The 27,854-nt window shown below is 46.0% G+C and overlaps 2 protein-coding genes across 2 annotated transcripts in view; both read right to left on the reverse strand.

Moving 5' to 3' along the window:
• LOC135325110 (unconventional myosin-Vb-like) overlaps positions 1–2,198 on the reverse strand; it is a 119,626-nt gene extending 117,428 nt beyond the window's left edge. The window contains exon 1 of the mRNA XM_064502657.1: positions 2,111–2,198. Within this exon, the coding sequence (XP_064358727.1) occupies positions 2,111–2,137 (27 nt within the window). The 5' untranslated portion in view covers positions 2,138–2,198. The remainder of the gene's footprint in view (positions 1–2,110) is intronic.
• A 4,048-nt stretch (positions 2,199–6,246) lies between these two features.
• Positions 6,247–26,102, reverse strand: LOC135325154 (cilia- and flagella-associated protein 53-like). The gene is made up of 8 exons (XM_064502850.1): positions 25,967–26,102; positions 25,247–25,476; positions 22,748–22,921; positions 13,866–14,169; positions 10,699–10,917; positions 9,050–9,266; positions 8,464–8,566; positions 6,247–6,968 (listed from the first exon to the last, which is right to left on the reverse strand). Exons 1-8 carry the CDS (start codon positions 26,039–26,041, stop codon positions 6,734–6,736), a joined length of 1,557 nt encoding a protein of 518 aa, XP_064358920.1. The 5' UTR covers positions 26,042–26,102; the 3' UTR covers positions 6,247–6,733.
• Positions 26,103–27,854: the final 1,752 nt, after the last annotated feature.

Genomic DNA, 27,854 nt, shown 5'->3' on the forward strand with positions numbered 1-27,854 from the left:
CAAGCGCTAAGACAACACCACGCGTCCCACCGGCTCCCAGGAGACCTTCTGCAGGTGCCACCTGGAAGCCAAAGGCTCTCTGAACACCCAGCAGCAGGTCTCAGGGCTGCAAGGGGGGAAGGAAGCACCCCAGAAGTCCCACTCCCTCCTTCCAAAGTCGCTCGCCAGCGGTTTCTTTCATCCAGGTTTAAGGGGGACACGGAGGAGACGATGCTGTGGCTGCGTCAGGGCGATGCCACGCAGCGGATCAATAGGCTTTTAGCGAGACAACAGCATCGATTCCCGCGAGCGGCATCGCCCCGCTTCCCTTCGCCCGCATCCCGGCTCAGGGAACGGCGTTCCCACCGCGCCGGCGAGGTTACCCGTCCGGCTGCAACTCCCCGTCACCGGGACGCGGGACCAAGCATCCTCCCCAGCTCGGAGGCTTCGTTTCCAGGAAAATAAGTAGATAAAGTCGTCCCCCGCGGCGGCCGCTCAGCCCCGCTGGAGCCGGCGGGACTCCGAGGGCGCCTTCCCCACAGCCCGCAGCTCATCCCGGACCCGTTTCATACATTAAATAACAGCCGCCAAAATAAAAAGCGGCAATCCCCGATGTTACGTAAGAGCCATCTGAAAAATTCAGACAGAAGCAGAAATTTGGAGGGGGGGAAAAAAAAAAAAAAGAACAAGAAAGACACCACAAAAAAAAAAATCTCGCAGAAAGACCAAAAGCGACTCCCCGAAAGGGCCGTTCCCAGGACGGTACCGGCCTCTGTGCTGAGCACGGTCCGAAAACAAGAATTTAAAGCATTAAAATAGAAAATAGAAATAATAGAAATAAGTAAGATATGGTCGAGGAGCCCTGTTATCCCGCTGCTCGGCGGGAATGCCTCGCGCCGAGCGCTGCCGTGTCCTGGCACAGGGATGCTGTGAGCTCGTCCCGGGCCAGACAGCACTGCTTCTCGTGCGGGCCTTAAAATAAATGAACCAATGGGGGGGAAAAGAAGGGGAAAAAAGAGAGAGAGACAAAAAAAAGAAGGGGGGAAAAAAGAGAGAGAGAGAGAGAGAAAAAAAAAAGACGGGGAAAAAAAGAGAGAGAGAGGGGAAAAAAAGAAGGGGAAAAAAGAGAGAGAGAAAAAAAAGAAGGGGAAAAAAGAGAGAGAGAGAAAAGAAAAAGAAGGAGAAAAAAGAGAGAGAGGGGGAGAAGAAAAGAAGGGGAAAAAAGAGAGAGAGGGAAAAGAAAAGAAGGGGAAAAAAGAGAGAGAGGGAAAAAGAAGGGAAAAAGAGAGAGAGAGAAAAAAAGAGAAAAAAGAGAGAAAAAAAAGGGAAAAAAGAGAGAGAGGAAAAAAAGAAGGGAAAAAAGAGAGAGGAAAAAAAGAAGGGAAAAAGAGAGAGAGAGAAAAGGGAAAAAAGAGAGAGAGAGAAAAAAGGGAAAAAAGAGAGAGAGAAAAAAGAAGGGAAAAAAGAGAGAGAGAGAAAAAAAAGAAGGGAAAAAAGAGAGGGAGAGAAAAAAAAGAAGGGAAAAAAGAGAGGGAGAGAAAAAAAAGAAGGGAAAAAAGAGAGGGAGGGAAAAGAAGGGGGAAAAAAGAGAATAGAAGGAAAAAAAGAGAAAAAAAAGAAAAAAAGCTGTGCTCCCCCACAAATTTAATAAAACACCGGCAACAACAGCTCAGGGCTCGGAGCCTCCCGGCGCTGCTTCGGGCCATCCCCGCGGCACCAACGCGGCTCCCCGCGGGGGCGCAGCGGCCGCGCACCCCCCATCCCCCCCCGCCCGTCACCGCCCTCCCGGGCCGCGCGGAAACAGGTGAGCGGGGGCCCCCCCCGCGCGGGGGGACACGGCCGGGGCAGCTCTGCGCGCCCGTTTTTTTCCTTTTCTCCCCCTTTTTAAAATTTTTCTTAATTTTTTTAAATTTTTAAAATTATTTTTAATTTTTTAGTTTTAAAATATTTTTAATTTTTTATATATTTTTTAATTTTTTTTAAGGGGGGGCGGAAGCGCGGCTGCCGGCGGAGGACTTCGCCCCGCGGAGCGGCCCGGCCGCGCCCCCCCCCCCCCCCGCGCACCGAGTTACGAGACACAAATAAAACACGCGAGCGTCCCCCCCCCGGGCCCCCGCGGCGCGGCGCGCACCTGCGTGTAGAGCTGGGCCGCGGACATCGCGGAGCGCGGGCGCTAGGGCGCGGCGGGGCGCATGGGGGGGGGGGGGGGGGGGCGGCGGCGGCAGCAGCGGTGGCCGCGGCGCCGCCGGCCCGACCTTTACTCCCGCCGCCGCCGGCCGGAGCGCGCGGGGCGGGGCCGCCGCCGCCCCGCCCCCGCCGCCGCCGCGCCCCGCGCAGGTATGGGGCGGCGCCGCCCGCGGCACCGGAGCGGAATGGAGCGGCACGGAATGGAGTGGAGCGGCCCGGAGCGGCACCGAGTGACACGGGATGGCACGGAGCGGATCGGCACGGAATGGACTGGCCCGGCACGGAACGGCACCGAGTGACACGGGATGGCACGGAGCGGATCGGCACGGAACGGACTGGCCCGGCACGGAACGGCACCGAGTGACACGGGATGGCACGGACCGGATCGGCACGGAACGGACTGGCCCGGCACGGAACGGCACCGAGTGACACGGGATGGCACGGAGCGGATCGGCACGGAACGGACTGGCCCGGCACGGAACGGCACCGAGTGACACGGGATGGCACGGAACGGACTGGCCCGGAATGGACTGGCCCGGCACGGAACGGCACCGAGCGACACGGGATGGCACGGAGCGGATCGGCACGGAACGGACTGCCCCGGCCCGGAGCGGCACCGAGTGACACGGGATGGCACGGAGCGGATCGGCACGGAACGGACTGGCCCGGCACGGAACGGCACCGAGTGACACGGGATGGCACGGAGCGGATCGGCACGGAACGGACTGGCCCGGCACGGAACGGCACCGAGTGACACGGGATGGCACGGAACGGACTGGCCCGGAATGGACTGGCCCGGCACGGAACGGCACCGAGCGACACGGGATGGCACGGAGCGGATCGGCACGGAACGGACTGGCCCGGCACGGAACGGCACCGAGTGACACGGGATGGCACGGAGCGGATCGGCACGGAATGGACTGGCCCGGCACGGAGCGGCACCGAGTGACACGGGATGGCACGGAACGGATCGGCACGGAACGGACTGGCCCGGCACGGAACGGCACCGAGTGACACGGGATGGCACGGAGCGGATCGGCACGGAACGGACTGGCCCGGCACGGAACGGCACCGAGTGACACGGGATGGCACGGAGCAGATCGGCCCGGAACGGATCGGCACTGAGTAACACGGACCGGCCCAGCACATAATGGATCGGCACCAAGTAACACGGCACGGGACGGCCCGGCCCGGCACAGACCCCCCTGTGCGCTGCTTCACCGCTCAGGTTGCAGCTGCCGGGCAGCGCTTGGAGCATCAGAAACCTCCGTCGGCCAGGATGAAGCGGCCAAAATTTGCTGCCGTACCCTGCCGTGGGGCAGCTGAGCTGATGCCCGAAGAGGACGATGCCACGAAAACGCAAAATGCGGCCGCGGAAACGAAAGCCGCAGCACCAGGAGTTTCAGCGAAGGTGCTTCTCCGGGAAGGTCTCCACAGCTCGCGCGGCCCTGAGCTCCCTGCCGCCGTTACGGGCTGCTTTTCGTTAGGCGCTGGAGACCCCTTTTGGTTTCACACACCAGATGAAATATGAACGCTTTAAAAACCTGGACGAGGCCCCGGTGTGTCAGCACGTACAGGCTCACGTGGTCAAGGTGCCACAGACCGCGCTAGGCCATCTCCCGCCTTGTGAGGTCCAGGGGGTATTAAAGGGCAGAAGGTCTTAACAAGCGTGGTTGAACATCTCAGGAGACTTTCGCTTCCTCTTGCTTCCCCCCCTTTCCTTACTTACCGCTTCGGCATGGAAATCCAACATCATAAATGTAGTTTGGGGGTCACAAACATGCCAATGGGGCCAAACACACCCGCTGGCCTCAAAGTCTTTCATGGGAAGTCTTCCCAAAATAGCAGGGCTGGAGGTGGCACCGCTGGTACCTGCAGCGAGCTGGAGGCATTTGCAGCCTCCAAGCAGCCGACCTTGCAGCCAGCCGTAGCCACACACACTGTCCTGCAGGCCACCAGCTAACCCTATGGGTTCCCCCCCCATATAGATTTTTTTCCCTGTAAACGAAGCAGATTACACCCAAAGCTCCCACACCTAAGGAGAGGTCACCCAGCCACGGGCTGGGCTGTAGTTCCACTCACCGGTGCTGCTCATGCGCTCCCAGTCTAATAGATGGTTTGGATCCAGAACTTCTCAGCCACGCCGGGGAAACACCGCACACGTGAGCATTACTTAACGCCCGTGAGGTTCTCCAGACCCATAAGCCGCAATTTAGAATCTATTAGTCATTTTGCGAGTTAATGTTTACCGTAGCTTAAAAAATCTGACGCGAGTGTTGGGTGGAAAGAAAGGCATGACCACTCTTTGAGGCATGCGCTATGCGATGCCCTGCCAGGTGCCCAGCTTACTGCAGGGACATCAAAGGAGCTGGAACAGGATGGAAATCAATAAGATGAAGGAATGGGAACTCCTCAGCCTTGGCAAAGAAAATCCTCCTTGCTGCGTTGCTCAGCTGGAATTGTTACGGGGCATCGAGACGATGCTTTTAAAAGGAGTCTGCTGACACATTCGGCCGCTCAGCAGTCTGGGAGGAACCTTATCTGCTCTTCTAGATTCGCTTGAAGTCTCCGAAGTGCTCAGCAGCAAAGGGGTCAGCCGCAGCCGCATGTTCACCCACCACAAGCTTCCTCTCAGAAGAGTTCGGTCACCGTGTACTCGGTGCTGTTATCAAGCAGACAGCAAGCCCTCCGAAGGCAAACCTACCGCGGTCTGGCCTTGCACTTCCGTGCAAGCTTCATATTCATCGCAGAGAGGAGTTCTGCCTGTAAGAGCAGGAGCTCTCACCACCTCCTTTGGGTTATTATTTAAAAAAAAAAAGTATTATGGCTCTGTATGGCTCAAATTCACTGAGCTTGTGAATGTACTATTTCGTACCTCTCACGTATTGGGTATACCCGACGGCAGTATCACAGCCTTTAAGAACATACTTTAATTAATATGGAATTAGTATTAATCCTGGAATCATGCGCTATTATGTGCTTTTCAAAGGTGAGTCACTGTAGTGAAGAAAATCTACCTTGCTTCCCCAGGGCCACACCAGGAGTCTGTCGCAGACCGGGAAATAAGTTTCTTAATCGTTCTCTGGCACTTTGACCTAGCGGCGAGATGAGAGACCTGTGACTATCTGAGCTCTCTGGGCTGATGAAACATCACCTCCATTTTCTGTGATGGTCCTTCCTACGTGCAAAATGGGAGCAAAGGCTCTGAAGTGCGGCATGGCTTTGGAGAGTGCTGCTGAAAAGCACTAGGTGAGCGTTAGGCATCATCGCTAACGAGCTCTCAGCCCTCTCCAGGTCTGCAGTGCTCCAGAGTTTATGAAGATTTGTCTCTCTTTCGTCTGCTGAATCAAGAAGCTGCCCACAGAGAGGTTTTCCTGTAGGAAAGAAGCCAGGTTCTTCCATCTTTTACACCCAGACTTGGTTGGGTTGTTCTGCTAAGGTCAGTGACGTTGTTTCAGATTAATAAATCTGTAACTGGCCTTTTGCAAACAGCTGTACAACTTCCTCCACGGGCGACCGGAGTTTGTCAGCTCAGCGCCCGCTATAAGCTGAGGTGACGAGGTGACTGCACGGCTAGTTTATTCCTGACTTGTTCCAGCTGTTCAGACATTTATCACCTTCTCCGTGCATCCGTTCACGCTCCCACCCAGCAAACACACAAGAATCTCGGTCCTTGCCAATGGGGAGCTAAACACTGAAAAGGGAAGAGAAGGGAGGGATCTGAAAGGAGGAAGAGGAAGAAGGTAGAGGAAGTGCCTAGGGAGGGATGGGAGTTGAAGAAGAAAGGGTTGAAAAGCAGAGGGTGGAGGAGAGATGGTAGAAGCTGAAAAGCTGAGGGAAGAGAGAGAATTATTTACAGACATGCAGCACCAAAGGCTCAAATGGAAAAATGTGGGAAAGATTAAACATTTCAGGATGCCACAAGTCCGAAGATGCAGGCTTGCCACCAACAGGATAAATAACAACCTTTTTTTGCAAAAAAGAGAATGACCTTAGCCTTGCACAGGTAAATCTGAGCAAAGACCTCACAGACTAGCTTAGGGAATCTGATATCCCACAGATCATTCAAAAGCTATCAAATACATATAAAGCTATATTTGTTCTTTACTGTCTAGCCATAGTAAAATAGAGTCATCATTTTATATTTAACAAGGAAAATGAAGATGCATCACCAAGTGCCTTTTGTCTAAATACAAAAAGGAAAGGTTTGCAAATATTTGCCATTTGAAAGGCATTTTAATAAAAGTCGGTTGGAACTTTTCTGCAAAGTTTCTTTTTGCAGATTTTAAGGAATGCCTGCATATCATTCATGCCATAATAATACATTATTGCACTATGGAGAATGAACAATGTTCTTATATTAAAAATGTCAAACACTTTGATTTGGATCAATCATTTTGTCAAAGAAAATCCAATAAGGAGAAAATAACCTTTAAAATATCACATTTTTTCTACTTGCCAGTGAAGTATTTTGAGCATAACAGGGGACAGGGACCTCCTAATTAGAATCAGTTATAAACACCCATAGAAAAATGTTTTTAAATGCAGTCTAGAGTGAGCTAGAATATCATAAGTGATCTTGCGTGCTAGACGTGAGTCTTCTTCTCAAGGGATGGGTTTCTGCTAGTGTCACCGAAGGCCTTGCTAGAATATCCTCTATCCTTTCTTGGTAAGCTCTCTCTGCTGCCAGGGCTGATTCATATTCTCGCTGCTTCTCCTCTTCCTCAGCATCACGGGCTTGTTGTTGATAGGCGATTTGAGCCTTGAGTTGCTCTTGGTATTCTTTTGCTTCCTTTACTTTTCTGGAAATGACATATGAATAACTTATTTATGAGGTACGTGTCAAAAATAAATAACTCGTGTTTTTATCTGTTAACGTGCATCCTTAGACCAAAGAACTATTCAAAACGCCTGTTAGGAGTTAACAGTAACTGCTACTCTATTAAACAAATGCGACATTGTTAATTAACCTGAAGTTCTTTGGAGCATGAATTGCATTCTGTTGTCTCTTACAGAGCAGACTGCAAAATCAGTGCTTAACAAAAAAAAAAATTAAAAGAGCAAGAAGAACCCCTCGTACTCAGCATGCTTTCTCTGCCCACCCTAGGGGCAAGGAGAAGACAGAGAACGAGCATGTCGGCTTTCAGCCCTTTCCTAGCTGTGGCTCACTGCTGTGGCATCCTCACACCCAGTTTCCACTCCCTCGCTCCGGAGATAACGACGACGCGCTTCCGACAGGGAAGAAAGGGTGCAGGCCCCTGCTACAGCACTGCGCTGATACGCTAGGAGATGGCTGTCAGAAGAAATCAGCCTTGCACTCTACCTCCAGAGCCGCGTATTGCTTTCACTACCCGCTGGCGCGGCAGTGGAAGTCTACCTACGTGCTCAGGCGCTTCAAGAGCAGGAATCACGTAGATGCTTCAATGCCAGCAGCCTAGTCAAAACTTGTGTGCTAACACAACACAGGCTGAACCACATGGCACCTACTGACACCACGAAACGCCATCTTTGCGTGAAGTGAAGCATATCCAAAGTGAAGTCCTGCATGTTTACTTCCACAGGGCAGGATTTCTGCCATCCCCAGGAGATTGGCAGCGATAAAGCTATCAGAGCTGCAACAGATAATAGCTCTGGAAGGAGCTACTTGCTGACCTCCTGCTCCCATGTGCCAAGAACGGGCAGAAGTACCAAAAGGTATTTGAATGAGTGAAATAAAGGTGCTTTGCCCTAGGATTGGCATGACACCCAGAGGTACATTTCAGCTACTGCGAATAACAAAATTCTTGCCTTGAGGAACAGCAAGGCAACGAGAGGCCCGTGGAACAGGGCGATGTGTGCTAGTCTGGTATTTTCATGGCTGACTGCACTATTGTTCAAGGGAGGTGCGTGGGAGGAGTTCAGCAATAAGCCTGAACGCCCAAATTCTCCTAGGTAAGTAATGAACTAACCTTTCATTACACCCTCTTCCCCAAACCTCAGCCACTCCTAATAACAGCTCAGAGTAGCAGGGGATGTGTTTACCAAACATGATCAGCGTAAGTCACGTGATGGTCCAAAGAGCCCAAAACAAGTGTATGTAATGAAATACCATTATTTGTACGATGAGATCAGAGTTGGTAATCTAATACCAATTGCAATGTAATTGGGCTGCTACTGAGCAGCTTGGAGCTGTTAGGTTTTGTAGCAGAGCCTCTCTGTGCTCTCTTGCACAGTTAGCTGAAAAGGAGAATTAGCCAACTTGGAAGTTTAAAAGGTTGGCCTGCAATGAAAGGAACCAGCAGCATAAAAGAAAAATACCTTGCATATTTTTCTTCTTCTATACGTCCGAGTTCTGTGATCGCTTCAGCTAGCAGCTTCCTTTCTTGGGCGAGTTCTTCCTGCTCCTTTGCATTTCTCACCACTGCAAAAAATAAAAAATATACTTTTAGAAGATACTTACTTAGCCTTGATAAGCTTGAAGGGACAGTGAGACTGTATTCAAGCCAAGTGGCCTAAATAGCAAGCCGGAGCTTTGTTGATTCTGGAGAGGCACACAAACAATATGAAGGACATTCTCAGCCTATTTGTTTTTTATCGCTAAGAAAAGATTTCACATTCAGACCTTCATAATAATAATAATGTAATTAATAATAATGATTGCATGCTCATGCAATCCTTACTTTACTAGGCTTTGTTCTGGTAATAGCAATGAGAAATCAGTGTAAGGAGTAAAATTTCAGGAGTCGATTCAGAGACAATAGCACTGTTGTACATTCATCCATGCAGCCCATGCACGCCGGGCCAGACAGTCCTCCCAGGAGCAGCGTGCTGTACTCCCTCTGCCCCTGCCCTCACGTAGCAAGAGCCCGGTTCAGTGCACAGACAGGGCACTGTTACTACTTACCCTTCTCCTCAATTTGCAGTTGTCTTGTGTCCAGGACATCTTTCAGTAGCTGTTTTCTAGCTTCCTTTTCTAAGCGCAATTGCTCAGCCTTCTTGGCCCAAACCTTCGCCCTCTCCTCATCGAGGAGCTTGTCCACTTCTTTTTCTCGCTGTTTCTCCTCCTCCAGCTGCTGTGCCAGGTGTGCCCGGTAAGTCTGCTGCTCCTTGAAAAGCTCTTGCTGCAAACACACGGACATTTGCAGATCTGAGTAAACGAGTTCAACTGGGCATTTCAAAAAAGTGAAGAGAAATGGTGGTTTGTAGTCAATGTGGGAACTGGGGCTGGGAACAGAGATCTCTGGTCAGGGCCCTGTTGCAGAAAGAGCTGTGCAGCATCTGTCCCCTGGCCAACAGCCAACGCCTGGAGAACAGTGCGAGAGCCGAACACACGCAGCGATAGAGAGCTGTGCTCTCCCGCTAGCAGTTCGGCTGCCTCCAGCACAGAAATTTGGCAAACACTTTCCACAGCTGTCCAGACAACTTCACCCCACCTACATCAGAAACCATGGAAGCCGATGGAGTTTTAAATTTCAGCTCTGCTAATTTTGTCCCCAGGTCTAAATAACTGGTGGTTATGGAAGAAGTTGATACCACTTTTCTAACCTGCAAGACCCTCTAAATACCTGAGCAGAATAAGGAATACAGCTCCCTGCTCCGTCTTAAAGGTACCTCGAGACCTGTTTTCACCCCAACGTTGGACAATCTACTTGTTTTAAATTTAAGAAGTGATAGACACAGCCATGTTTTCACGGCATCTCCAAGATATTTAATGCAAAGTCTTGAGCCTAACCTGAAGGAAATAGCTGCAGACAGTGGCAGTGGCATCTTTTCTGCCAGGAATAAAGAAGGGCAGGTTACAGTTGTTAATGACAACCAATCTGCTTAAAAACACAGTATATATTTTTAGAGTAAAAATAAAACCAAGATGCCCTCCTCTTCTGCAGAAAAATGTTCTTAACTTTTTATAACAAAAATGAACACCAAGAAGTACCACATAAAATGAGGCAATAGTTGCTTGTGACACTTCTGTAGCAATATAAAAACCTGAATTCAAGTCATGCTGTGGCAGGCAAAAGCTTTCACTTTTATTCTTCAACTACAGTTATATCTAGGTAATAATTAAAGATTTAAAACTGTTTCTTAGTATTTTAATGCATTAGAGTAGGTTAAATATTTACTTTCCTCTGCAGTTACAAATATTTAATAAATTAGGTCCGTGAAACAGAAAAATTTTGCTCATCTCCATTACATCCACACAGTATAAAGCCCCAAAAGGTCAAGTAATTTATACACAATGAAATTGGTATAGGGGGGACAAGTTTCCAAGCTTACCTGGGAGCCCTCTCCTTCAGTCTAACCTTGCAGCCTTGCAGAGTGCAGAACAAGCTTTAAAGTACTCACCGTGATTGCAGCGGATAGCAGCCTTCTTCAGAGAGGTAAGAGTGCTGGCAGCAGGAGAGGCAACAGGCAACACAACAAAAGAATCCCCTTGTTCAGAGAAGAGGGCTTGTGCCCAACTTCATTTATACTGCACAGTTCCACTAACAGCCACCAAATTAGTCCAAGTGAGGTATTGCCCCAAACTTTGAAATGAACATCTCTTGCCCTTACCTTTCTTTTCCTTTTCTCCTCAGTGCCTCCCTGGGATTCCTGAAGGGTTTTTTCTAGGTTCTTCATATCTAGGGCAAGTTCCTCCTGTTTTTCTTCATTAAGACGCTTCATCTTGTCCTGGGCTGCACTGACCAACATGTCCCTGTGTTCCTTCTGCTTCTGCAATTTCTCCATCTGAAGTCGTTCATTTTCCACTTTAAGCAGTTGCTTTTCTTTTTCCTACAGCAATAAAAACAGCCAACTTGAAAAACATCATATAACTTCAAACAAAATGATAGGTAGGATTTGTTTGATTGGAACACAGAAGAGAGAAGATAAATATTAAAAGCCGTTCTTACTGATATTAGAGGATTTTGGAAGTATTAGTGTCATCTGTTAGAGTTGTTAAAGCATGAACATTTTAGCATATCATTCATTAGAACTCAGGATTTTCTCTTTAATTATCACATGTGCTTCATACCAAAATACTGGAATACCTGACTCTCTAAATACTTCAGGGGGATAGAGTCATCTCTTTAGAGAAATTAATAGAATTGCAACACATATGATCCATATCCAACCCCTTATACACAGCTGTAACCACTAACCAGTAGCGGAGCCATCCTCTCCTCCCCATAACTGTGTATATTATATATGCTGTATATGTTAATGGCTGTTACTGATATATAGATATACACACAAGATTATTTCACCAAAAAATACCATGTAGAATCAATAAAGTAACTTGGTAAAATTCCTGCACATCCTGCATTTGAGTAAGTTTACAAGCACAACTGCACTCAGACATCATAGTAACACAGTATGGGGTCACCATTAACTTACCTGCAGGTCTCAGGAACCACATCTTAGCTGTCTTGAGGGTACATGCTGTTTTTTGTTAACCTAGTTTTAAATAAAATGGCTCTTTCATGATGTGAATAAATCTTCTAAAATGCATCAGCAGGTTTGTTATAAACAGCCTTTCTAATCTTTTGCAGGTGGGAGGACAAGCTGTGCTTCCTAAGGAACATACCTTGCTCTGCTGGACATAAAACACCCACCCTGACTCTTGCAGGGTTTCAAAGCCAAAGCTGACATTGCTGTCTTCCCGGGGTGGTGGAAGAGGCTCTGTCTGAAAGGCCAGATTCACTTTCAGAAGCTGGTAAAACAGCTTTGAAACTCACTGTATTTTCAGCCAGTGAATAAGTAATCCAAAAGACTTTGAACAGTAAAGAAGGAAAGAAGGTGGGAATGGGTAGCAGACTACTGGAGAAGCTGCCAATATGGCATACGTGTCTTCGGCTGAATCCTGACATCAGTGGAGTTGTATGAGAGTTGGTAAGGATGGGATCCACTGTGCTTTTTCTATTAAAGTTTAAATGAAGCATTACTACGACGTTGTAAATGTGCAAAGAAATTGTTACCAACGATCCTTTTGCAAGCTAGCACTGAAATGCCATGGCAGAAACTTGTCGTGTGTGTGTGTGCGCGCGCGCATACAGCCAGGAAAGCAAGTTTTCCTTCCTTAAAAAAGCTATTTCCATTGCAAGAACTAGCAGAAAGCAGCTGTACACAGACATGCTTAGCTGTCCATTGCCTGTCCTTAACTCTGATGAAACCTCTGATCATTAGAGGCTACAGACTCTGCTGAGATACTTGTAATGCAGCCATCTGTCACATCGCTCTTCTGCGGAAAAAGGATTACGCCCTATTTTCAAAACAAACTCTCCTTTATGGATCCTTTGGAAAGAGCTTTTTTCAGAGATTATACCATTTTACCAGAAACTGCTCTCCTTCACAGAGCTCAAGGCAGTTGTCTTCAGGGGAAGCTACAAAGTCTTCTGTTATAGTACCATTTTTCTGAAAAGGCCAGTTAAGAAATGTTTTTTGCCTGAGAGGACTGGCAGTGCCTTAGAAGTTGTTAAAAGAATTTTCTTCTATATGTTGTTAAACAAGTGAAACATCGCAGTCTAGCTTGTGGTAAGGACTCTGCTCTTTTACAGCCAAGATCTTCAGAGCTGGAGACTCATTATTGTCATTATTTCTAAAAAGAAATGGAGTTCACAACTGCCAATATCAGCTCTGAACACCTCAGAGTACCCTGCGTGATCATTTGATTGCTACATGTGAATAACAGCAACACGAATACTGCTCACACAGGCTATCTAAAAAATGAGGACCGAGCCTGAACCAAGCAGGCTCCCATAACTCATTAAGTCAACGCTGAGTACTGTGAATTAGTGAGCTCCACCAAAGTTAACACAACTAAGCCAGGCCTACGCTTAGAGGAAGATGAGAAGAGAAGAGGGCAGTAGCCAGAACAGTTGAGCTAAATGAGCCAAATATTTCCCACAATGCAGCACCCGCCACCAGCCAGCTCCAATAGGTGAAAGAGCTTCAGCATTGCTTGCCAATTTGTATCTGTTAAAGGCTGGGCTTTAAAAATGGGTGTTGATTCTGAAATTCAGTCAGCGGCGGTGTCTACACCTGCAGAACATTGCTGCCGCCTACATTAGTGACCACAGAACGGTGCAATGCAACCACGTAACTGTGAAAAATAGAAGTAGGGGCAAGGAAAGCCCTATTGCATAAGCAGTTGGGATTTTCCACACACACACAAACACACCCCTCCTCATAGCTACGTCTGTGTGCACCAACGGGCCCTGCAACCTCTCCCTGCTCAAGGGCTCAGCTGCCTCTGCTCCCGGCCAGCTCCAGCACCAGCCCTGGATCAGACTTTTCCTGCTGGGAAAGAGGAGAGTGAGAACGAGCTGGGAGATGTCGCCCGGGGGCTGCGGTTCGGTTCAGTGGCTCGCCTTGAGACCTGGGGTGTGTTGCGGCTGGGACGCGAGAGTCTCTAGCTATCCCACCGGAAACTGGAAGTAAGAAAATTGCAAAGATGTCTGGCAAAAGCTGGAAAACCTCTCACGTTTCCCGCAAAGGCTCCCCAAGGCTTTGAATGCTACAATTCCATTACATGCTAAATTTCAAGAGATGTATTTCCCTCTGTAAACAGGAGTGCATTTGCCACAGCTCCGGAAAAGAGGCTTAGCATAATAGGGGCGTCTCAGATACTAATGGAATCAGTGAAAATACAAATAAGGTATGGATTAATCTAAATGTCTACTAAGCCTGTCATTAGGGAGGCCTTTCGGAGACCGCTGAATTGAGAACGATATGGAAATTACCAGCAAGCGAGCCTCCTCTTCCTTCAGCCGCTTTGCTTCCTCTCTGTGAGCGTTCAGCACAGCTACCTGGGCTCCGAGTACGCTCAGCACTTCTCGATGCTGTTCCGCTGCTTTCTGCATATCCACCGCCTCCTGTTTTTCCTTGGCCAGCCTATCCTCTTCCCAAAGTTCGGCAAACATTTGCTGCTCCTTCTGCTGCTGCTTTTTCAGTTCCTCCTTAAGAGCTAGCTGGGCCAGTCGGTCTGCACACACTTCCCTCTGGTGCTTCTGCACCCACCACGTGCGAAACTCCTGGCATTGTTCTCTGAATGGCAAAATAAGATGTAAAACAAAATAATAATAATAAAGTCTGGTGGTGTGTCAGAGATGGAGGGTCCCAAACGCGTAGGACTGCAGCTCCGGATGCGAACATCTACGCCTGCTCCGACGCCGACTCCTCGGGAGGCCTAAGGAGTCACAGAGAGCCTGTTTTGATGGAGATTTTGACATTAATCAGTTGAAGAGCAGGGCGTGTATTTCCATTTGTGTTTATATATTTAACACTACACACGTTCCAACATTTAAATTGTCCTTTACTCAAACGAAGACTTAGACTAGGTTTACTAGTCACTCGAAAGCTCAGTCACATTCAGGAACTACTCCGAGAGCAGAAATTTATGTCACACTGCTAAACAGCAGCCGCCAGAATTTTATTAATTTTGTATGAAGTTTTGTGGGATAGTTCATAAAAATTGCAGTAAAACCCTGGAGAAGCTAGTTATTCATCGAACAAGTAATATAGCTTTTAGTTTTCATTTACTCCCTACAATGGGATTTCATATATGTGAATATTTACCTTCAGCTGAAGAGCATGCAACTGTTTACAGACGCTGTCCGCTTTCATTTTTACAAACAAAGCACTGTGGAGATCAACATACGCGATCAAACAAAATTTAATTTGAACAGCACACAACCATTTTAATTCCATTCTGTAAAGAGGATATAGATTTTCATAAAGTGAAAATGTGAAAGGAACAGATAACAGTGGATATCTATAAGCATTAAGGATGTGTGATAAGCACACATGCATGCTGTCAAGTAAAAAAATCTCAAATTACTTCATGCTGAAAGAAATCATCTTCTACAGATTGTTGCAATGCTGTTTAAGAATTCATACCAGGCATCATAAGAAATCATTGACCGAATCTGGAACCACTGTGAGACAGCAGTAGTTATTTGTACAATGTGAAATATTTTTACTTTATGCAATGTTAATCTGACAATTCTATAGAGCAAAAATATTAAATATTCATCAAGCAACTATCTCATTGTATTATAATTCTCAACATCAGGTTGGTTATTTAATTTTCATACCTACAATAAAACAAAATCTGAATGAATTCCATTACCCAAGGCTGCCTTTTTTTTTTTTTTAAACTTAAAAGCAAAATTAAATTTGCCAGCACTGAAATAAGACTTTTAGCATTTTACTTTTTCATACTCCCTGGCTTTGCAGTCCGCTCCTTGCAGGACGGGTGCTCCTGCAGGCCCCGAGCCAAGCACAAACCATTGCAGTGACCCCTCCGCAGGGTGGCAGGAATTCCCCAAATAAATATGGGGATGTAGGACCTCCCAAACCGTCCACACACATTATTAAATCGCTATGTTCAGGAAGGCAGACTTCCCAAAGCTCTTTGGTTTCATCCCAATTCTGTCTCTCACCCCAACATCACATAGGTTTAATAGTAAAACTAAAAAAGGATTAGTTTTGTGAGATGCAACGTCTGCGTTTTAGTCACTGGGAGAAAAGTGACAAGTCAGTCATAAAAATGTAATCCTTGTCTGTATACATCAAGAATATTCCTCCCCCAGTGGTTCAGGACCCCTCACCAAGAACGCCTTTGCCACATCCTCACGTGAGAGTAAGGGGCTCAGTGTCACAGTCTTCACTTTCCCAAACGATTCCTAAGTCCAATACAGCTGCATCTCCATCCATGCCCATCTATACGTATATATTCCCTGACCTGGGGTTGGATGCAGAGAATAATTCTCCTGTTGGTTCTATCCAGGGCCAGATACCATGGGTTCACACCTCGACGGGGGCTATACAAACCATGTCGACGCATGGCTTCAACCCGAGGCCAGCTGCTGAATCCTTCCTATTCCTAAACCCTTTGCTAGGTGTAGCTCACTCACTCTGCGTCCCCAGACTTAGCAGGATTACTTCTACAGCACATAGTACACAAGATGCGTTCTCATACATCTTTTAAGCCCGTGACCTCTTACATATTCCCAGCTTTCCAAGAAGACCGCACGATATCTCCGTGGTGGATGATTCTGATTGGAGCAGTCCATAATTTTCTTGCTTCCTCAAATTTTGCAAGACACCTATCTCACAAAGAAGAGCAATGAGGCAAACAGGGCAAGCGTTTAGCAAAATAGGACGAGACTGTTGGTGTATAACTCATTCCCGGTCTAACAACTAGCACCAAGATTTTTCCATAGCCTAGAAACAACGGGTTCTTTATCGGACACCGCTGCTTTGCCCAAATGGTCCAACCTACAGCGGAGGGGAGCAAAAGCAGAGCTGAGGTTGCAGAGGGGAAGGACTGCTACACCTTGCTGTCTCTTGGTGCCGCACGAGTGAGATACAGCCAAATAGCACCAGCCGGGACCTGTAATTTCATGCAAAAGCAGAGGTCTCACCACGTTTTCTTCCTGTCAGCATCCACTGTTTTCTGCCTCATGGTTCAGCCGTACGCTGCTGGGGCCAGAGGCACCTCTCTCTCCATTCCCTGTTTGTAAAGTGCCTGATGCCACAGAGGCTGCGGTGAAAGGTGCTAAGCGCGGTACACGAGCAATAAAAAGGGGAGCAGTGCCACGGAAACAAAAATTCACATTTTGCTTGATATTTCAGAGAAGGTATTTCTAACCTCTTAACTGTTTCTAACTGAGAAAAAAAAAACAATAATAATCTATCACATCCACTTTCGCCAACATTGAGTCTCTATAAGATAAAACCTCCTGCAGACAGCACTTTTCTCCCCCAAGCCTAGGACACTGCCTCCTCCAACCAAACGTTGGTCCAACTTCTGAGTAGAAATTAATGGTGATTAGTGGCAACAAAACTAATCGGCATTCATGAAGAATATGATTTCTAAAATGCTCTAAGCGTACCATTCTTCAGATCTGAAGTCTCATCCCATTAAAAATAACTACATTACCTTAACACAATGGGTTCAAAGTTCCCTCAGCAGTTGAAAGAATAAAAAAATCAGTTATTCTTTTTCATGATTTTAAGCTAACCTCAGTGCAATTGAATTCTCAGAGGGAAAGAGAAGTTAAATGAATAAGAATTTGGCACAGTTAGAATTTTAATATAAAATAACTCTGTAATTGCTTGATTTCATCAAAATAATTCCTTCCAAGCAGCTTTTAAAGCAATCTATAAACATCTGCTCCCCCAGATGGCTGTTTCTACTCCGTGCTTTGCTAAGCTAAGCTTCTTAACATTCAAATTCTGGCCTCCATGTAGCCACTTCCCAAAGACAGAAACTACATTTATCCCAACTCCCCACCCCCAGTTATTTATTTGTTTTATAGCTGTGGTACGAAGCCACTGTGATAACGACATTCTCTATATGGATGCTTCTGATGTTACCACGATAAAGAGGATGTACTATGTGATTTATGCACATATTAAGATGTTGTAATTTTCTTTAAATATATCATTAAGGAACATTTCCTCAGACTAACATTCCTATACCTCAGGTTTAAGAATCAGTATCTGCAAAAGAAGGGAGTGCCTTGCTTAAAGTTAAGAGAAATATGAAGTCTCTAATAGGCATTAGAGAGAGATTCAACACAGCTGTAAAATTCTGAGACAGAGGAACAGGAAAACATGTGCACGTCTCGCTACGACTGACGTGACCTCCTGGGGTTCCTCTGGGTGTGCCCTAGATGACAGGCTGTGACACACTTACAGCCTTCTGCTTGTGGATCCAGTTCTTTAGTAAGCTCCTGTTCCATAAGTCATGGTCACGAGCACCCGCAATATGAGTACTTACTACTTCCCCCTAATAACCCAAACCTATCAGAGACAGATGGCCAAGATTCAGCTCGTCTCTTACCACCTCCCCCCAAATGATTCCTTAATCCTTACCTCCTTTGGGAAGGAATTTTGACCTTCTTCCCACCCATCCATTCTTCCCAACCACACATCCATTCTGCTTTAGGCACAGCCAGCTCCAGGTGTCACCCAGTGGCAGATAAATGACTGCTCTGGTGCTCGAACCCACGAGTAAAACGTGCCACCCCTTCCCACCACGTCCAAACCCAAGCCTTTTCATCCTCTAGAGCTTATTTCCACATAGCTCTCTAACAGCATTTCATACAACAACATAAGGTCCATCTAGCCCCATGCTCCGTCTCTGCCAGCGGCAACAGGAGATGCCAGTTAGGCAGAACCCACAAATCTGGCCACACTGTGGTCCATTACCTCGTAGCCCCCCAGCATCCAGAACTGTTGTATTAAGGATATTTACGGGTACATCACATCCCTGTCTATTCCCTTTACTATCTATTTATGGCTCTGTAGTCCATGACTTTGCCTCATCTCTCTACGGACCTGCTGATACCAGCTACCCCCACAGCATCCTGCTGCAAGGACGTTCAAGCTCCTCTGGGCCACAGGATGCACGCCAGAGCGTCCGGGTGACTCCCGGGACTATATCCTGGATCTCATCTTCTTTTACATTTACTTCAAACTGATCTAGTTCCTCCAACATAGTGGCTGCAAAGAATGCACTGGGGCAGGAATTTCCCCCAAATCTTCAACAGCGAAAACGTATGCCAAGAATCCATTTTCTGCTATGGTCCGATCATCACCGAGTGCCTCTTTTGCATCTTGTGACAAAATGGTACCATCAGTGCCTAGCTAGCTTTCCGCTTTAATATAGTAAAATAAATCATTATCAGCTCTTAACCTTTTTAAAAGGTGCTTTCATAATTCTTTTTAGCCCTTTTAGCTTCCTGTTCACATATGACCTGCCATGTTTTATGAGCTTTTCCTACTCTCTCCATATGGACAAACGTTCCATATTTAAGTGCCAGTCTTTTCCCAGTGACAGCCTCCTTAATATTTCTACTGAGCCATATAGAGAAGAACTTTACTGAAAAGCTTTCTTTTCCTTTCAAATTATAGCATACTTTGGCGTCTAGTGTTTCTGAACAACCTCCGAACTGCTTGTAGGCTTCTTGCGTTTTAGACTGCTCCTTTTAATTTTTTTTTGTTAATTGCCTCATTTTGACATCCTTCCCTTTCTCAAAGTTGAATGTGATGCACTGGATTTATCTGGCTTGCCCTCTCCTGCTCCTATGTACTACAGGATACATTCAGAAGTGTACTGTGATTGCTAATAAAGACTGGCTGTCCCACCAAAACCCCTGAACTAGAACCAAATTTTGAAAATCATCTTTTCGCATGGGGTTTAAGACTAGCTTTCTACAAAGAGCTTATTGCAGCCATAAAACCATGCAATAGCAGAGGTTGGAAGGGACCTCTGCGGGTCATCCAGCCCAACTCCCCGCTCAAAGCAGGGCCATAAATTTTTCTACATTATGTAACTGGTGATAATGGGATTCAGCGTTTTGACGGGTCTTATTTTAGGCAGGGCAAATAAATCACTGAGTTAAAAAAAGACTGGGAGAGGGGATGACGGCTTCTCTGCTTTGAAGGATACTACAAGCACGCTAACTCAGAATAAACAATGCCTCAGGAAGGACAATCTGCTCATGTAATTAAAAGTACCAGTGACATATTTAAAACTGCTTTAAACCAATACGTTTTAACAAATACCAGGACCCAGAAGAGCAGAGATTAGTATCACTGTGGATTATAAGGACCTTCCGAAGACATGAGGGGGTCATGCTGCAATGTTTACCAGTTCTTCAAACACTTCATTCTTCCACATGTGTTCCCTTCACTTTCCATCTCATCCCAAACTCATGCAGATGTTGGGATAACTAGGAGAAAGCGTTGCCAGCAACAGGTATCTTAGAATATCTGAAACAAAGGGACTTGCCCAGCAAGTGGCAAAGCCCTTCACCCTAGCAAGCTGGGAATTTGCAGAGGGGCAGACCAGACTTGCATCATGCTTCCTATTTATCCAGCACCTAGAGAGTGCCAGCAAGCAGCCGCTGTGAAGAACGCACGTTAAAGTCATGCATGTTAAGGCAGGGCACGCACAGGGCACCACTCATGGGTAAAAAGCACCTACAAATGGTGACAACATGCCAAAGGCAGCATCTCCGGCCCCAGTCGGAGCAGACATCCCTTCTGGCCTGCAGCAGCCTCTACATCCAGGTCAGCACAAGGCCCGCTTGGAAGCACAGGGCTTCTCCATGAGGTCAAACACCTAAAGAGACATGTAAGAGGTGGAAACAGAGCAGGCAACAAAAGATTTCAAGAAACAATTCACCGATATGCTAGCAGCAAAAGGAAGTTCAAGAAAAACATGGATCCACTGATGGATGGGGATACCACCTAGTGATGGATGATATAGAGAAAGCAGAAGTACTCAGTGCCTTTTTCTGCCCCGGTCTCCTGTGCAGCAAAGCCCGCTTCCAGATCTCTGTATGGACCAGCAGAGTTTGGGAAAGAAAGGGACAAGTAGCAGTGGGGAACAACATGTTTGGGCTGACTTAGAGAAGACTAATATATTCAGATTCAGATATTAGATTCTAAATAGATTGTTATCTTCTATTATCACAGTAGAAACTTCCTTTCTCACTGGAAAAAAGGGAAGAAAAGACTTTTAAAATGTTACTAAGCCCATACATGAAGAAAGATAATCTGGCTTCATAAGGAGAGGTCAACAGAGAAGTCAAACTCCTCAGCTGGCTTTACTACACTTTATTTTACAGGGACCTTTGAGTAAAATTTGAGAGTGCTTAGATAGAGGGAGAGAAGGAGGGAGAATCTGACTATAGATACATATTTCCACTACGTCAGCACAGTCAAAGGAAAAGGTTCTGTGCATTGTAGGATGAGGATTCATCTGCAAAGATACTCACCGAGTATTGCCACTTTCATAATAGCCATGAAGAAAGATGATTTGGCTGCCTCTAAATCCTCTAAAAATATGCAGACAGCAGAGCGCCAACTGTAAAAGCTCCAGCAACATTTGTACATGGGGAATAGCGTGGCATGAATATTGCCCCTATCCAACAACAGACTGGAAAAAGTCGAAGGATGATGGATTGATCCTGTGAGACCCTGAATGAGCCATAGATGATTAAATTGTGTTGGGAAGAACAGGGACCTGAGATATTAAAACAGCTAACTGCAGCATGCAAGTCTAAGTACATATTTTCAGAGGATGGCATTCATTGGTAGAATTCATTTTGTGATTAAAACACGTAAAATAAGGCATCTAAAATGGTAATCTACACATAAGCCAAGCAGCTAAATTCCCATTTTAGTTGATGGGGATCTGGTCAATACAGTCAGTGGAGTTCAGGGTGCAGTTCAGCTGCCAGACCAGCATACGTCTACTGTAGGGTGTGCTTAGACTTCTTTGACTGCCCTGATCTCAATGGAGATCTACTGAGTAGAACAGGATTTTAGACATCCAGTGAATATGGAAATACCAACACTTAGACACCTACTTTTAGGTGTCTAAATCTCAAGCTGAATCCCTTCCTTGGTATGCAAGATTGGCTACAAGTACAAAGTAAAGGGCACTCCAGAAACATCTCCACTAAACCATCCTAACAGTGAATTTTAATCATTTTGGGTTAAGGGTTGTGAACAAGCTAGGGACTGTAAATTGTGAAGGCCATATTTTCAAGCCAGCATGAGAATTTAGAACTGCATATACTGCCTCAACATCAATCTCAGTCAATAAAAACCATACTTAAGAAAAGGACATTTATCTGCCAAATTAGGTAATCAGAGTTTATGCATAAGTGAAATGTAACACCCCAGTCTCTCCACAGTAAGGAATAGGTGTTGTGGATTTCCATACCACTGTAGGAGGCTTGGGAAGGATTCTTCAAATGATGATAATTAAATTGCATTAAATAGTATTTTCATCTCTTCCTCAGAAAACCAGATTTCCAAGAACTGAACAGGTCAGATTTCACACTGAGGCCTCAGGGCCTGATAAGCACCTGCAAATCTTAATGACATCAAATAAAATCGCCAAACTCAACATCCTGGAAGATTTGGCTCAGAACTTCAGGTTGCGTGAAAACCTTAGCTTCAATTAGAACTCTTGAAAAGTGTACAGTAAGTAAAAAACTGTCTTTTTAGAAGATCCTTGAAAAATTAAGATTGTCCATTTAGGCCACATTAAGCTTCCATGGGCTCTTCTTACTCTCAAAGTATAAAGCAGAAATAGAGCTCTATGCTCCAACAAGAAGCTACAAAAAGAGCTGATTTGGCAGGGGAAAGTGCAGGGATACTCGCACAGGACAAAGATTTCCATACTACACTTGGAAGAATCTTTTCATGGTATCTCAACACTTAAATAACGGATACAGGACAGCTCTGTGTACCTGTTGCTTTCATCACTATTAATGAGGAGTTTTGTTCACGGATTTCACTGAGCATTACAGCATTGCAGACTGGGATCCTGGGTCTCCAATGCTGCATTCCTTTAATAAAAAATCAGGACTACAATCCTGTCCAATGTATGCAAACTACCTGAGACCTTTCCACTTTTGACAAGCAGCCAAGTGGGCAAAGCTTGCACACCTCTATCCAAACCACCTTAACTTTGTATCTATCATTTCAATCACATGTACCTTTCCTTCCTCAATATGATGTCACCTGCCTGTTAAATTGCTTCTTTGTATTTACTTACCCAAATTCTATTTAATAAAATATTTTACGGAGATACCTGAATTGCTGCTCTCGTTTTTCAGTAACCACTTTTTGTCTTTCTTGCTCTCTCTTCTCTCTCAGCAATTTTGCTCGCTCTCTCATTTTTGCTTGTTTTTCCAGGACTGTTTCTTCAAGTGACTCCATCTCAGTGAAGTACCTGTTTTCTTCTGACTCCAGAAGTTCACGAAGCCTATAATGAAGAAAACATTTTAATAACAGCTAAAACAACCTTCTCTGTCAATTGATAAATTTTAGTTTACTTATTGTGAATGCAAACAGACTGAAGCAGTTCTCCATAGAAATTGTCCAAAGGAACTTCTGTTCAACAAAGGAAGAAAAACCCTATTATATATAATCAAGAGAAGCAGGCACCTCAACTGTTAGTTTTCTTATGTGGTGGCAAATCCTATCAGCACACCGATGAATCAGTACTTCCACTCCATAGAGCCCTATCTTGACTTTATAACTATGAATGACAATTCTTTTGTTAAGTACAGTAATATTTTATTTGGAAAGACTTCTCTTTTCATTCAATTCCATTGATAAGCCAAAGGAACCTTTTTTTTTGCTAACATTATGCTGCTTTGTTTTGGATATATCATTCATCTTTTTATATCTGATATTAGTCTAGCAATAAATAGCTATTAGCACAACATACAGATTTTTTTATATCCATTTTTCTTGAAAATGCAAGTAGCATAGTAAAGGATAAAGAAGTCATTTAATCTTAATGAAGCATTACTCTAAAACACAGTCACGCTGTTAGCGAATGCAGATTTGGGCATCTTTGTGAAGACTGCTGCTTTAAAAGTTAATACAATTAAATTATGCTGGCACATTTTTCTATTTTTCAAAGAAAGGGATCAGAAACATAATGCCAGAGTACCTGTCTAGACCTTTAGGCTGGGAACCAAATTAAATTTGGAGTTTAAACATCATAGCATGTGAAAAACTACGATCAAACTGAGCTAAAAAAGGACCTCTTCAGCAGACCTCGGGCATAGGACTAATACAATACAAATACGGTGCAAAAAAAGCAATCAACAAATGGTTAGTGAGCTACTTGCACCACTTCTTCCAAATGCATGAGCAGGGAACGTCCAAACCCCATATTATAAACTTGAATTTTAGCTCAGGGATCATTCCTGTTATGCCACAAGATCCCCTCTATGGGCACAGCAGTTTCTGTCTTGGCACAATTTAAGCTCCTTATCTTACAAATCTGTTTCCAAGGTTGCTTCAGAACTGTTAAACACCTTCTTCTCATTTCCGGTCCATATTTGTCATCAGCTGATATCAGTCTGATCTTGTACCATTGTCATCCCTCAATTTAATCGCTCCCTGGTATTTAGCCCTCTTCTTAACAGATTTATCATTGCATCTTCTCTCAACCTCATTTTATTTTAATGCCACTCCATAAACCAGTTCCTCTAATCATCCTGATAGTCCTTTAACAAGAATACTATGTCAAATTGGCAATTTTTCATATACATCACTGATTATCAATTCTAGCAATAAGAAACTTGGGGCTAAGAACGAGGAACTCAGTAATTCCAGCCCTAATGCCCACGGTGACCTCCAGCAAGTCACTCTCATTTCTAAGCAAGCGGAGGTCCCTGCTACTGCGTGAGCTACGGTGCCACAGGCCTACACAGGCACAAGCACAGCTGGTGGGAGTTACAGCAGCAAAGCCAAAGACCGACTCGTTCTGCAAACTGAACTGCACTCTCTTACTGCGTACACACCCGCTGCATTAAGCCGAGTCTCACTGCAAAGACTGCGTGGGGATCTTGAGCAGCTAAATAAGAATGAAATTCGTATACAATTCCTGTTCTATGAAGGAACGTCAAACCACGATGCCAAACTGATAACCTTTGCCACAAAAATCACTTAGCATGAAACTGTAAACAAGAAATTAAACTATATGGCTATTTTCTCAGATCACTGTAGTGAAATTCTAATATGCCTCACCTTTATTATTTCTGAATTACTTCTGAATAAATTTTTTTTCTACTGCCTGTCCTGCAAACTATTACTTGTAGAACTAAATATTAATTTAATGAGGTTGTAACAAAAATCACAATTACACCCAACAATTAGAATTTCCCATACTTTTATCAAAGTACTTTTCATTCTCTTTAAAATTTCTTTTTCCACAAGTGAAAGTACTAAAACGCTAGTCTTATTGTTGCATGTGGCAGACACGGCTATAAACACCATATAGATGGCACCAGCTCCTGTATTTGAACATATATCTCCAGTGACTGCTTCAGGCCCTAGAAGCAGTAACTAGAGCCAAAAAGGTTCCTGTTTGCTCCAAGGGCTCCAACCATTTGACTGACAAGTAAGCACACCTACGCTCTCCGTCATGATGAAGAATAAAGACAGTGCCCCAATGCGCGGTCTAACATACAGATCTGAGATTTACTGAATGTTTTTTTTCCCTGTAATCATTCCTATAAGGATACAGTGAAGCTGAAACTAGTAAGGCAGACATTAACTCTGTGTGTGTTACCTCTCTCTCCTGTCTTCAGTCCCTGCCAGATATGCCTGCATTGTCTCATCCACCCTTCTCTGTATGCTGTTGTGCAGTTGCCTGCGTTCACTGTGCTCCTGCCACTCATTGATACTGCGATACTTGCTGTACAGCATGGAGAAGTCAACGTATTTAAGGCGTTCCTTTTCCTTCTGTCTGCAGGCCAAGACAAGTTTTTCACATACATCTTGTTTAGGAGGCTTGGCTCGCTGTAAGAGAAAGCACATTTCAGTGATGGAAACATAAATCTGTTATTCTGTTTGCTTGCTTTTCTAAAATGAGTTTGTGACCAAGGAAGTGTATAACACACCAAATGACCAGAGTTCAGTGGTGAATTAAGGCTGATGTCTGGACAAGCCCTGACTGGAAGCAAGTGCATGACACCAGCACAAGAGCATGAAGTGGCTTAGGGAGCTGGAACCTGTTTGTCACCGAGCCTTTGGCTTAAATCGTACCCCACCGGGCTCTGGCTTACGCAAACATCCCCGTCACAGGCTGAAGCCCCACTGCCTCTGCCTTCAGCACAGCTGCACCGGGCTCAGCGCCCCCTCCTCACACGGGAGGCCCGCAGGCCTTCACACGGGAAGCCGCAAGGCCCCTGTGCCCCCCGAGGAGCAGCCCCACAGCGTGGGGCAACGGGACCGCGGCCTCCCCGCCCCACTCGGAACAGGATCAGACCGCCCCCCGGCCCCCTCTCACCAGCGCCAAGGAGCGCGGGGCGACCCCCATCACCTCGCGGTGACGCCGGGGCCACCGCGCCTCCACCGCCTCCATGGCCGCCCGCCCGCCCACCACCCCACTTCCGGGACGCGCCGCTATGGCAACGCGGAACGGCGGAAGTGACCTCATAGCGCTGGGGACGCGCGCGGAGCCCAACCTCCCTCCGCAACCCTCCCGCGCAAGCGCAGAGAGAAGGAACGCACCCGGTCCGCAGCACTGCGCATGCGCAGTTATTTCGCAGCACTGCGCATGCGCAGTCAAGCCACCGCGCTCCGCATGCGCAGTCGGTGCGAGGCGCCTGAGGGTGGGCAGGTGGGGCGGGCGCGGGGTGATGGTGACACCTAGTGGGAGCGCGGCGACATTAGCGCCGACGACAGTATATGTCCAATTAATAAGGACGTAAAATGGAGCTCAGGCCCCATGGCGAGAAGGGGTTCCCCGTGGCAGGAGGCCGTGGGGCGCCACACACCGCCCAGCAGCAGGGGCCCTGTGGGCGGGCAGGCTAGGGCTGCGGTGGGGCCTGCGGCCTGCTGAGCGGCTCCGGTGCTGCCAGCAAATGCGGGTGAAAATGGGAAATTACTGTAACGTTGGCTCTGGGCCAGCGGTGGCTTCAGGTTTGTTGCCCACAGAGCAGGTTCAAGGAGAAACTCGCTGGAGTTTTGCAGACCGGGAGCACGGATACCGCTGGGAACGTTGCTTTCTTCCATATAGTCAGCGCTTGTCTGATTACGAGCTGAAAAAACGAGCCACAGACAGAAAGATCAAAGTTCAAAGCTGACAGTAAAGATCCTTCTCATCCCACTGAAATTTGCCGTGCAGTTACTTTAGGTATCAGTGATGGGATCCTTGCACTACCAAGCAGAGCTGTGTGATACACAGGAGTTACACGCTGTTGAATGTTACACCGTCACTGCAGTGCTTGAACGACTGAAGTCTCTTGAGTTTATTTCAGCCTAGACTTATCGTACTATCATCCTGTTGTGACTTACTCTTGGAGGTGGTTGGGTGAGGGAAACAGCTCGGCTGCAGAGAACTACAGGTTTTTGCCAAAGTGAAAATCCTAGCATTCAAGTGCTGGAAGGGTTGAGTTTCTTGATAGAAAGAAAGATAGATTATAGTCTTGCCTAATATTTTATGTGGTGTTTAATAGGAAATGTTGCCTTGGTCTTAATGCTTACACAATCTTAAGTACAAAATCTGGTATACAAATGTGCTGCAGCTCATCTGCTGGAAATTTAAAAAAACTTCCAAAAGTTCCTCCCTTACTATCTGCTCCTAGGTTTGCCTAAACAGCATGACTTGTTTTTATTGTTTTTTTTTTTTTTTTTTTTGGGGGGGGGGGGGTTCAGTTCCACGAGGAACCATCCCAGTTTTAAATCTGGATGGCACTGCCAGTGTGCCTTGTCAAATCAGAACAGTCATTATTTTGGGGATTTGTTCCAACAAAGTAGTAAAAATATAACCATTTATACAAGTCCTACCAACAGGGGATGCTGGGGGGACTTTTAAAGTAGCTACATTCCTATAGAAGAAGTAGAAATGCAGCCAAAAAAATGTAGGTAAGTCCTGTGAGAAGAAGATCCTGAGAGACATTCTCACCCTTTCCATATGTCCTCTGGCAACTCTCAATCCAACCCCTTTCTGAAAGCATTAAAATCTGTCAAAGGCACTGAAGCCTTCCTGAACTGAACATGAATTCTGCTTCCTGATGCCTTTCTTTTAGGAAGAGCCAAACAACTTTCCGGGAAAAAGCCACATTTTACACTCAGGTATAAACAGCTGCACAAAATCAAAAAACTTTAGTTGTGGGTCAAGATTTTCAAACCGCTTTAAACCCACTCAGGTGCAGACAGCTACAAAAATGGAT

The sequence above is a fragment of the Dromaius novaehollandiae genome, chromosome Z, assembly GCF_036370855.1.
Source record: "Dromaius novaehollandiae isolate bDroNov1 chromosome Z, bDroNov1.hap1, whole genome shotgun sequence".
Classification (NCBI taxonomy): Eukaryota; Metazoa; Chordata; class Aves; order Casuariiformes; family Dromaiidae; genus Dromaius; species Dromaius novaehollandiae.